The sequence below is a fragment of the Ammodytes marinus genome (genome assembly GCF_949987685.1).
Source record: "Ammodytes marinus genome assembly, chromosome: 3".
Taxonomy (NCBI): Eukaryota; Metazoa; Chordata; class Actinopteri; order Uranoscopiformes; family Ammodytidae; genus Ammodytes; species Ammodytes marinus.
The window spans coordinates 26,804,521-26,816,199 of NC_137232.1; the positions used below are offsets into that span (position 1 = coordinate 26,804,521).

General features: G+C 43.1%; 1 protein-coding gene across 2 annotated transcripts in view; it reads right to left on the reverse strand.

Moving 5' to 3' along the window:
- gria4a (glutamate receptor, ionotropic, AMPA 4a) overlaps positions 1-11,679 on the reverse strand; it is a gene marked incomplete at its 5' end in the record, with an annotated part of 106,773 nt that overhangs the window by 54,455 nt on the left and 40,639 nt on the right. For both annotated transcript variants that reach the window (XM_080054037.1, XM_080054036.1), the window contains 4 exons: positions 2,786-2,944; positions 3,844-3,897; positions 5,893-6,024; positions 6,288-6,340. In XM_080054037.1, coding sequence (XP_079910163.1) covers positions 2,786-2,944; positions 3,844-3,897; positions 5,893-6,024; positions 6,288-6,340 — 398 coding nt within the window. The remainder of the gene's footprint in view (positions 1-2,785; positions 2,945-3,843; positions 3,898-5,892; positions 6,025-6,287; positions 6,341-11,679) is intronic.

The window sequence follows — 11,679 nt, forward strand, 5'->3', positions numbered from 1 at the left end:
CACAATATACTACTAGACCGACTTGTAAACTGGGTTGGACTTTCTGGAACTGTAGGAGAGAGACTACTATGTATCAATAGGCAATTTCACATCCGAGAGAACAAATATTACATGCGGGGTCCCCCAAGGTTCCATTCTTGGGCCTCTTCTGTTTAACAACTACATGCTCCCACTAGCTCAGATTATGAACAAGAACAAATTATGTTACCATAATTATGCAGATGACACACACATTTACATAACCATATCACCAGGAGACTATTAGTCCGATACAAGCACTGAGTAAGTGCATTGAACAAATCAATGACTGGATGTGCCAACATTTTCTTCAATTGAACAACAACTAAACTGAAGTCATTGTCTTTGGTGCCAGGGATGAACAATTAAAAGTCAGTGCACAGCTGAAATCTGTTATGTTAGAAAGCACACACCAAGCCAGAAATCTTGGAGTAGTCATAGATTCAGACTTGAATTTCAAAAAAACACATTAAATCAATTATTAAGTCAGCCTACTACCATCTTAAAACATCTCAAGAATTAAAGGGCTAATGTCTCAGCAGGACTTAGAAAAACTTGTCCATGCATTTATTTTTAGTAGACTTGACAACTGTAACAGTGTCTTTGCAGGCCTTCCTAAAAAATCAATCAGACAGCTTCAGCTAATTCAGAACGCCGCTGCTCGAGTGCATCACCCCAGTTCTGAAGTCTTTACACTGGCTTCCTGTCAACCAACGAATTGATTTCAAAATACCCTAAATGGTCTAGGGCCACAATACATGACTGATCTGCTGATCTGTTATGAACATACCAGAGCTCTCAGGTCGTATGGGACAGTATGGTCTACTGAAAGTCCCCAGAGCTAGGACTAGACAGGGAGAGGCGGCTTTCAGCTTTTATGCACCCACTCTCTGGAACGGACTGCCAGAGAGTCTTAGGTCTGCTGCAAAGCTCTTTTAAATCAGGTCTGAAAACTTTCCTCTTTCCCTTTTAACCTGTAATTTTTATTTTTGGTTCAAATGTTTTATTTATTTTATTTAAATGTTGTATTTCTATCCATGTTTTTAAATTAGAATTTTGTGTTTTTTTATGTGTATTCTATACTTAACTGCCCTTACGCAGTCCCATGCAGCGCTAAGTGGCCGGTGTGCGCACTATTGAATCAGTGCTCCTACTCAGTTGCACACCATAAGCTGCACATTTTTAAGTGATTAATATCTTTATTTCCGTTTGAGCAAACACTGCATTTGTATTATCTTCTAATAATTGTCCAACAAAGTAATCGGCTACCCGGCACAGCCTGCACTGCGAGTCCATGCTGTTTACAAACTTGCGTACACGAGCTGAGAGCTGGCGTGGGATTTGAGCGTATCCTACGCTCACGTCCATATTGATAAATGCCGAGGTTTGCGTGGAAATGTGCGTACACCCAAATGTCTGGTCTACGCAAGGTTGATAAATGAGGGCCACTATGTTTACCTCAGTTAACAAACTAACTGTTGTGTGAGTGTTAGGGGGTCGATTGATGCAGCCAACATCAACTAATGAGAATTAAGCTCAATTTGAGAACGATGATATGTGGCCTGGGTGAAAAATGATATTCCAATACAGAGAGATCATGACCATCCATATACATTTGCAGCGTTTGGAAGACACTCATATGGAGCATTACCTTTTCTAAAGCTACACCTCCTGCATGCATGTTAGTGTGTGAGCCAAATAGCTAGGGTCAGAGAGCTGCAGCATGATGACTTTTTTTTTTTTTTGGGGGGGGGGAGGGGGGCATTTTCAAGCTTTATTTGATAGTACAGAGTTGAAATGGGGAGACAGAGAGAGAGGGGGGATGACCTGCAGTACAGGTCCACAGGTCGGATTTGAACCTGCGACCAGTGCAACAAAGGCCTGAGCCAATATGGTACACGCTCTATCCACTACGCCACCGGAGCACCTGCATGATGACATTTTTAATAGGTAGGTGGACATTTTTCCAGCTAATACATGCGCATATCAAACGCAATTGGCTGCAGGTCAATAGCAGTTTGCTAAGGGAGGAGAAATGACAGAGACAGAAAGGAGAGGGGGGAGTGGTAAAGACTAAATAGACGCACCCTGGTGTGACAGAAAACGGAGAGAGAATAAACAGGAGGGACAGATATGACAAAAACGTCTTGAGTATGAAGAAACCTCTCGCCCATACATCACATTAACCTTGACACTAAATCAGGAATTTATGTATGCAATCACACAGAGGAAGCAGCCAATTCACCGCGCCAATGTCCCGGGGACACACTCTGATTGGCTAAGAGGCTGTAACGAAAGCACCACATCACACTGAATGGTTCACATGCAGATCATCACCCGGTGCCTGCTTAAAAGCTGAACATTTGGCTTCAGTGGTGAATTTTAGGTACAGAGGAATGATATGAAAACCAATGCCATCACCCCTAAAAGTGTGTGTGTGTGTGTGTGTGTGTGTGTGTGTGTGTGTGTGTGTGTGTGTGTGTGTGTGTGTGTGTGTGTGTGTGTGTGTGTGTGTGTTTGTGCGTGTGTGTGTGTGTGTGTGTGTGTGTGTGTGTGCACAATAAACTTCTGGTGTGTATATGAGTGTAGTATAGGCAGTGTGTTGTAATGGAAAAAACAGCTTTAGTTCAATTTCTAAAGTAAAGTGAAGTTCTGCTTTTTTTTGTTTTCCCGAATGAAGGGCAAGTAGTAAGTTGTCTAGGTGGTGCCAACTCTAAAGTTTCTAAACTGAGTATTTAAAGATTGTACAGCATAATTTTTTCATTACCTTAGGTGGGCTTTCAGATCCGGGGTACTCTCTCTGGTCCAGTTTGTTCCAGCGCTGCATCAGTTTAATAACGATAGGCCTGCTGAAGTCCACCAGCTGGAACCCAGTCACATTGGCCCCGCCGTGCATGAACCTCTCCAGAGAAATGTCTTTAAAACCCTGGTTGGAGGAAGAAAGACGGTGAATGAATAAGCCAAAAGGGAAGATGACGCAAGCACAGAGAAAAGTAGAGTGGAGTGGAATATCACCACCCTCCGAACAGAATGTGAGCACCTTTCCTGATTTATCATACTCCACATAGTCTAACAGTTTATCCGACTATTCATACACCCTACTTAATATGGAGTGGCTTCCTCCACAGCTGTGTCGGAGTGTGACTTCACGCAGAGTGACACTTTGTAGTCAAGTGGTCAGGGAGAGGGATTCATTTGGGAATGGGGCCAAAGACAGAGGTACAGAGTAAAGACGTGTGAGGGTTATCCTGGTCTGATGGATGCTAATTGATGAAAGCTCTGGAAGCCTATCTAGCTTGACCTGAGCTCGCAGGACCCCTTTCTCACCATCCCGGGGAGAACTGCTGTGGAACAGATTGTGTGGGATTAAGGTTGAAGCAATACTTCATTACTGGTGCGAGTTCCCGGCAGCTACCCGCTGCTCTAAGTTTGTTGAAGAGAAGAAAAAAAAGATAATGAACTAATTCTGATGTACAGAGGCAAAATGGCACCATGGTGGGACTATTACAAGATCAAAATGGAAATTGCAAAATGGTTTGTTCTTCCTGTTAATAACTGAATAGAAAACAACAACCTAAGGCAAAGTGGAAGTCACAATGTAGGCTTAATGCAGGTATGCATTGATTTTGTGTTCCGGCCTATCTTTTAAATACGTTCTCATGATAATTTTTGGTCCGTCTGCGAGATCATTTTCTGTTTTTGTGTCTTTGACGTATTAAAAAGGAATTATCCTCAGGTAGATTATAAAAGCAAGATATTACAGGAACACTCTAATAAACATGTTTTAAGATAGCAGCCAAAGGCGACACCATCAAGAGATCTTACCAGGTTTGCTATGATGTAATGGTAACCCTTTACATGTTTCCCCACACTGACAGCCTGGGAAGAAGAACAGAGAGAGAAAGACAGAGACAACGTTATTTCCTATCTACTGACAATGCATGAACTGTTGCAAACCAGGGGACAAGTAGGATTCACGATGAACTTATGAACCATTGTTTTAGGGTTAGGAGGACTTTGTCAAACTTGATAAAAAAAGAATGGCATCCTGTAATAAGGATTTCACTTGTTTTGGTAACTAACTATCATAAGAAATTGCCTAGATCCAATATTGTCAGGTTGCCAGCAAAAAAGGGAGACCTTTCATAAATTGCATTCACATGTTGTGTTTTGCAACACACAGTTCCCAGGAAATCAATTAACCTCAAAACTAAAACAGAAAAAAAAATCACAGCTGGCAGGGGCGGACAAACAGAGCAGTCTATGTCTGAGCAGGGATCTGAGCCAATGCCAGCACTGCAGAGCTCACTGTGAAGGGAGTGAGTGTTTGTATCTGTATGCCTGTCTCTGTATAGACTTATGTGTGTGTATGTGTGTGTGTGTGTGTGTGTGTGTGTGTGTGTGTGTGTGTGTGTGTGTGTGTGTCTTTTGTGTCTACGTCTGTCTGTTGACACACCACAGAAGCCAATTAAGGAACTGTCTGTCTGTCTGGGATGCTGCTACTGGTGTAGGTTTGTGTGTGTGTGTGTGTGTGTGTGTGCGCGCGCTCGTGTGTGTGTGTGTGTGAGTCTGTGTGTGTGTGTGAGTATGTGTGTGTGTGTGTCTGTGTGCAGCTGTGTGAATAAGTGCAATCAAAATCTGGAAAGCTGATGCTAATGCGTGTTTGCCTATTATTTGTATTATGCACTGATATGTATTTTATAGATAATGGTGCATGTATTGTGTGTGAGTAGGAGTGTGTGTGGACGTGAGTGATTAGCTGTGTGTGCGTCACTGAATTTGTCAGATGTGCAGACAGAGGATCAGCTGTGATGACAGGTAGCAGAAGCATTGGGATGTTGAACAGAAATCTGAGTCAAAGGGCACGCAGAACTACACACCGACACACCGACACACCGACACACACACACACACACACACACACACACACACACACACACACACACACACACACACACACACACACACACACACATACACACACATACACATACACACACATCTGCGGCACCTGTCAGAGCTCGACCATCAAGCAAGACAAATACTCTAATGAACCAGGACAAGTGAAAGGTGGCAGAGTGTGTGTGCCTTCATATACAATATGTGTTTGTGAGTGTGTGCTCCAAATCTGTATCTGAGTGGACAGTATGGTGTGTTAACTGCAATCGTACACTGGTGTAGCCGTTCGGTGAGTCACATTTTTCACTTCACATTATGAACTCCGGGGAAGAACTCTTGTTTCCTCCCCAGATGTCAGAAAGCATAAGGACTGCTGTTGCAACTAGCTGAATGACGCATGGAGCAGGGGAAAACAAAAGAGAATGGGAAACTACAATTTCTAAAGTAATGCTAATTTGATTGTTATTAACCTTGTGGCTTTAAAACAATAAATAAATGTCTCTGACTGTGGTTTAAGGTGGTAATGATGTGAAATTGCACATTCAAGTTTAGGGTCTTAGGGTAGTGAGTGTCATATTGTGTACGGACTGTGAAGCCCACTGAGGCAAATGGCTATTTGTGATATTGGGCTATATGAATAAAAAACTGATTTGATTTGGTGGTTGTACTTCATTACTTAGCGTTAAGTGCTGTTAGGTCCAGGGCAGTGATGTAATCTGTGCCCTGTCTGTAGTAATCTCATTGATGGTAACAGTGCATGCCACATAAAACTTGTGTGGCAACCATTAGAGCCATATCTCATGATCTAAAATGCTGCAGGGTCCTTTAGGCTTTGGATAAGAGTCCAATATTATCTTATGCCAGCAGTAAGCTAACAATAATTTGTTGGTCATCTTACTGTAGCTTGGGGCCATATAGTGTATTAATGCATGGTTACAGTCATTTGCTCAGAAACTTCTAGCAAAGTAATATTACCTGTTCCAGGATGCTCTGTAGTCTCTCAGGCTCCAGGTCAATGACATATTTCCTCTCCTGACGTCGGTCCAAATCCTCCAAGAGCCGGCGGTATGCTGCCTCATTGAAACTCTCCACACAGATAGCGCTCACCTGTGTCAACATACGCTAATGTAATCTAAAGCCAATGTGTATTTATATACAAACACAAAAAGCATAATAAGGTCATGCATACAAACCACAAGCAGGCTCCCTATTGTGCTTGAAGAATTAACGACCATATAGCAATGGTGTAATCGTGTGTATGCACCGTGTGTGTGTGTGTGTGTGTGTGTGTGTGTGTGTGTGTGTGTGTGTGTGCCTGTTCGGCCTGTTTCCAGGAATATGTTTGTTTGTTTGTGTGTGAGTGTCCTGACCTGCCATCCGTTCTGCCCCGCTCTCTCCATAATTGCCTGCAGTATTGCATAACCTAGACCGACAGAGTAAGGGGGGGGGGGGAGAAGAGAAAGAAAGACATTCAAACTCTTTCAGGTGTAGACGCTGGACCTGGGACATTGATTCATAATAAGTTTGCAATGTTTGCAGGTAAAGCCTCGAGCCAGCAAAAAATCCCCTAACAGCAGATTTCAATAGATTCATCAGCCCATCTCATTTTCCAAACAAGGCCCCGATGTCTTGTATTCGAAATGTGGGCGTAAAGTACTTTGCTCAACAGTCCTCTCCTGAATGTCAATTCATCAAGAAAGCCACAGAACCAATCAGGACCAATAGTGATGTGCCAAAACTCAATATAGGCCATCAGTTTCATTATGAGGGATAATGTTGATATTGACATTTCATTGAGATTAAACTTCTCATTAACAGTCCAATTTTAGGAGGGAACCTTTCATTCAAATGTGAGAACCTACTGCCAGTTTTATAGCCCGGAACAAAACACAGAGTTCATTTTCAACAAAATGATGGAGTGTCGTTTTTGAACAGGGTGAGTATGTCTCTGGGCGTTTTATTAGATTAGTTTCAAAGTTAATATGATCCTATGAGAAGCAGGTGGCAACATCAGTGACAATGCATTACAGTATATTACACTGCACAGCTGTCTAGACGGGTCAAACTAGGTGGGAAAAATAATAGTGAGAGAAAACTGAAGTTCACAATAATAATCCTTTGTGCCGCTGCCATACAGCTAATGCATCTTTATCATAATGATCATTGTAATCTCTAACCACCCTCAAAATAGGTTAGTTAACTCTCCTCTGAGCTGGAATTAATAACATGAGAAATATCCCACAATTCCCTCAAAGGCACATGCGTACACACAATTAACACACGCAGCACACGCGCCTGCATGAGGCAAGGTGACATTAATAGTAACAGAGCAGCAACAAAAAAAGGACACACACACACATACACACACTGCAGACCAACAGTGCCAACTGTTCCCCTGTTTTTTTTCTACTTCTGTGGAGGCAGCAATTTCCTGCTTGAGTGGAAACAAAAAGCACATCAGAAGCCTCAGCAATCACTGGGCATACGTGTGAATGTGTGCGTATTATTGTGCTTGACGTTGCAAAGAAGTGAAGTTTGACCTGATGTGTGATGTGAGATTGGGCTTTTACCTTTGCCAGCCTCACAGAGTGCCTCTGCCCCAAATGAAAAGGTATTTGTGTTCACGGCGCCGTCTGTACAGTCCTGTAACTTGTATTAATATATTCATGCACAGCTGCACATCCATGTGAATTAGAGTGTTTGTGCACATTCGTCTTTTTATGCACTTGTGCCAGTTTGTAAACATTCCTCATTGAGTGTGTGTGTGTGTGTGTGTGTGTGTGTGTGTGTGTGTGTGTGTGTGTGTGTGTGTGTGTGTGTGTGTGAGTATGCATGCTGTCCATGGAGCAGAGCAGAGCAGAGCATGGCGCATAAAACAGATCACAGCGTTACTGCTCATTTTCCAGCACATTAGCGGCAGCAGGGGCTGATGGGAGCCCATAATGAAGGGCCCTGCCTCGGCCAAGTCCAGGGTGAGCACAGCATAGCCCAAACTCAAGGCATTCATCCGCTGCTCTATTTAATTCCCTCATTTTTCTCTTCCTATGACATTATTGTATACTACTGTATATCCCCAGAGGCTTGTGATCCTGTCTGCCCCACACACCTCCACCTTTTCCTGTCTCTTCCACCATCACCTTGTTTGCCTCCTCCTACCTGTTATCGCACCTGTCTCTCCCTCTTACACTGTCTTTTTCAGCTGCCTCTGTTCTGTTCCCCCAGGGTGCTTATTTCAGACGACCTGGAGCTTGCACACACTCGCCTACACACGCACGCACAACGCACACGCGCGCACACGCACACACACACACACACACACACACACACACACACACACACACACACGCACACACACACACACATGATTCCTCTACACGCCACTTATACTATGGTCTGGGGACTCTGAGTCATGTTGTTTGACCTGTGTTTTGTCTCCTTGTGGCAAAACATTAGTCTGTGTGTGTCCTTGTGTGTGTGTGTGTGTGTGTGGGGGGGGGATAAAGTTAGAGAGAGAGAGCGGGCGAGCGAGGGAGGGAACGTGCCAAGCATTCCCATGACAGTGGTTAGGGGCTGAAGGCGTCAGCTGTGCTTGCTCCACTAACTTACGTGCACAGCATGATTCTGGCTGAAACACTTTGTGCCCCAAATGACACCCTGCCTTGTTCCTGCAGCTGCAATCTTTCATCAGGAAAGTGTATATCCATGCAGTAGCGGCTTTGTGCTTTTTTCCACCATAAAACACCCTAAATCAAACAATCCCATTCAAAGATACTTTAAAGAAAGACTATTACGACTTGAAGATTTTCTTAAGTAGTGCTCAGTGTGCCATTCCAAGCTGAACCCATGTTAATGGATAATTCTTCACGCAAAAAAAAGAGTTTAGAAGCCGACTAATTTTGGAAAAGTTTACATTCCCTGACCTTTCTCCTTAAACCCCTCAGAAAAAGCAATATGGAGTACCAAACAGGCTAGACTTCGTAAGGCGTGGTTTCAACGAAAGTGCTGCTACTTTACTGCTGCACTTTGATAGTAACTGGTGGAAGTTTAAAAAACATTAACTTTAACTAGGTCCAGTCAAGCCATTTCCCTGCCTTAATATCCGAGTAAAGATTTTTTTTTTATTGATGAAAAATACATTTAAACCGTTTACAGCACTTGACATTCTTTTAAAACACCAAATCCAAGGCACTTCCAAAGTAAAGTGTAAGCTGTTCTTGAACCATTTACAGGCTGATCTCTTTTAAAAGGTAACACTCTTAAGGACATACTTAGGATTGTCTTAGAAATGTCATACAAAAAATAAAATACTCCCCCTCAATGATCACTTATGCCCCACTAGAATGTGTGGTGTGGGGGTTGGGGTGGCAGTTTGGGGTGGGATGGGGTGGTGTTTACCCCTCTAGCAATAACAATGCGGTTTGAACACCGAATGGGCCTACAGCGGATGCCACATCTGTTCATGACAAATTCACACCTTAAGCAAAGTGGAAGAAGCAAGTAAAAGTGCTGATCCAGCTCCAAAAACATGTACCCCCCACTTTTCGTCAAGACTCATTTTGTCCCCCCCACTTTTTAAGCCGGACATGGAGTGCGTCCAGCCGTATTAAAACACAGCGTCAAGGTCTCTCTCTCTCTCTCTCTCTCTCTCTCTCTCTCTCTCTCTCTCTCTCTCTCTCTCTCTCTCTCTCTCTCTCTCTCTCTCTCTCACACACACACACACACACACACACACACACACACACACACACACACACACACACACACACACACACACACACTAGTTTGCACACCAGAGAAAACATGCTCCGAAGTCTCCGCTAGTTTGCACACCAGAGAAGACTGATGCATTTCAATCAGCAGCAGAGAGACAACGGCGAGTGACTTTATAAGTGTCCCGTTGTGAAGTGTAAACTGTAGGGATTACCATCCTCTATCTATGCCCACTATGACTGTTAATGTAGCGGACACTAACAGCAGCTTGTGTCGCGGCACATGGATACATGACGATGTTGTTTACAGTGATGTGCGGTCAGGGTACTGCCTACACTGGCGCCGTGTGCAAAATAAATTAAAAAAAAAAAAAAAAAAATGTATTTAATAAACTTATATTTGTATTATTACTGTTACTGTTAATTATTTCGATCTTTACATGTAATCCGCGAAACGTGGAACAATATTGTGCCTTTGTTGTTTCCCAATCATTGTGTACGGCAAAGAATCAGTGCCTTTGCGCCTATTCATTGTGGACGGCAAGAAAAAAAAAAGTTTTCGTGCATGCGCACTTGATTCTGTATTATTTAACATGTACGCAAATAAGCATAATTCTTTGTGCCTTTTTTACGTAAATGGTATGCCACATAAGCCTTTACATTACATATCATTCATGGACCAATTAAAATCGAGATATTACTAGACATTTACGCAGCTTAGGCCAACGTCATTACGTTGGCTATGCTCATTCACGTCGCATTACCCCCGCGGATTTTTAAGTCAACATTGCAGCTGCCGTGCCCGCAGATATTTCAGACTGGAGGAATTTTAACAAATTGGATTATAATTTAAAAAGGAACAGAATGAATAGCAAGAGAAAGGCCTGCGCCAGCCTTGGACGGTGTACAGCAGCAACAGGGACAAACAATGTTCGAGCATTTCAAACGGACAGGTAGCCTACATGAACGGAAGGATGCTAGCTAGCTGTGCTGTCAGTCAGACTGTCACTGGATTACTATCGTCTTGCTTATTTCTACAGCCAGGGAGTCAGATTGGTGAGTCAGAAACTTTTTTGGGGTTTATTTAATAATAAAGTTGGATGAATTGATACCGAGTGCAATCCATTCTGCATTTTATATTCAATTGAGCAGTTGTGTTTTCATTGTTACTGACGGACAAACCTAAGCTCTGCAATGTGGATAAATGGTTACATTCTGATGCTGGACAGGTCCATGGGGCATATGCTACTGGTACTTTATCTATTAAGATAAAGTTTATGGAGTGGAGTTGCCATCAGTTATGCTGTAGTCCTACATAATGATGAATGCTGTCTTTTATTTTTAAGTTGAATAGAAGTAGTACCGGTAGTTTGAATCGGCGAAGGTTTGACTTGTTGCCTTACGTTTTTTCGGCCCTCGGTGTGAGGGACGGGTCCGTTAAGTCGATGGATGCGATGTTTAATCATTTAGACCAAACTACAGTAGGCTACGGGCAAACCTGAAGTCACCGTCGTGACATTTCATATACGTCCCGTCTGTGTGTGTGAGTGAGTGAGTGAGTGAGTGAGAGAGAGAGAGAGAGAGAGAGAAAGAAAGAAAGAAAGAAAGAAAGAAAGAAAGAAAGAAAGAAAGAAAGGGAGGAACTTATTTGAAATCGGCCGTGCGTGCCTGTTTGTTGTTTATTGTTTTTGATTTAACAATATATAGGTTTAGAGAAATCTGGCTTTCAGAACTCAGTGCCTACCCACTCACTGACCTCACCGCACGTCACTGGTTGTTTATCAAGAAGTAATTGAAGCTGATCATGGCTATGCTACTAGCTAGGTTGCCATGGAGACCGAGGCGGAGTAATATTGTTGTGCGACAGTCCAGCCGTGCTTCGGCTCGATTTGAGCACGGTCAAAATGCCTTCGACCAATCAGATTGCTCAGTCGGAACTACCTTTCCAAGCTCCTTTTGTTTACGTCATGTTTGGTTGGGCTACGGGGAGCAGCTAGTGGCTCATATGTCCGCTGCTTTTTGAAAATGCTTTTTTCATCAAATGTGTCAGACA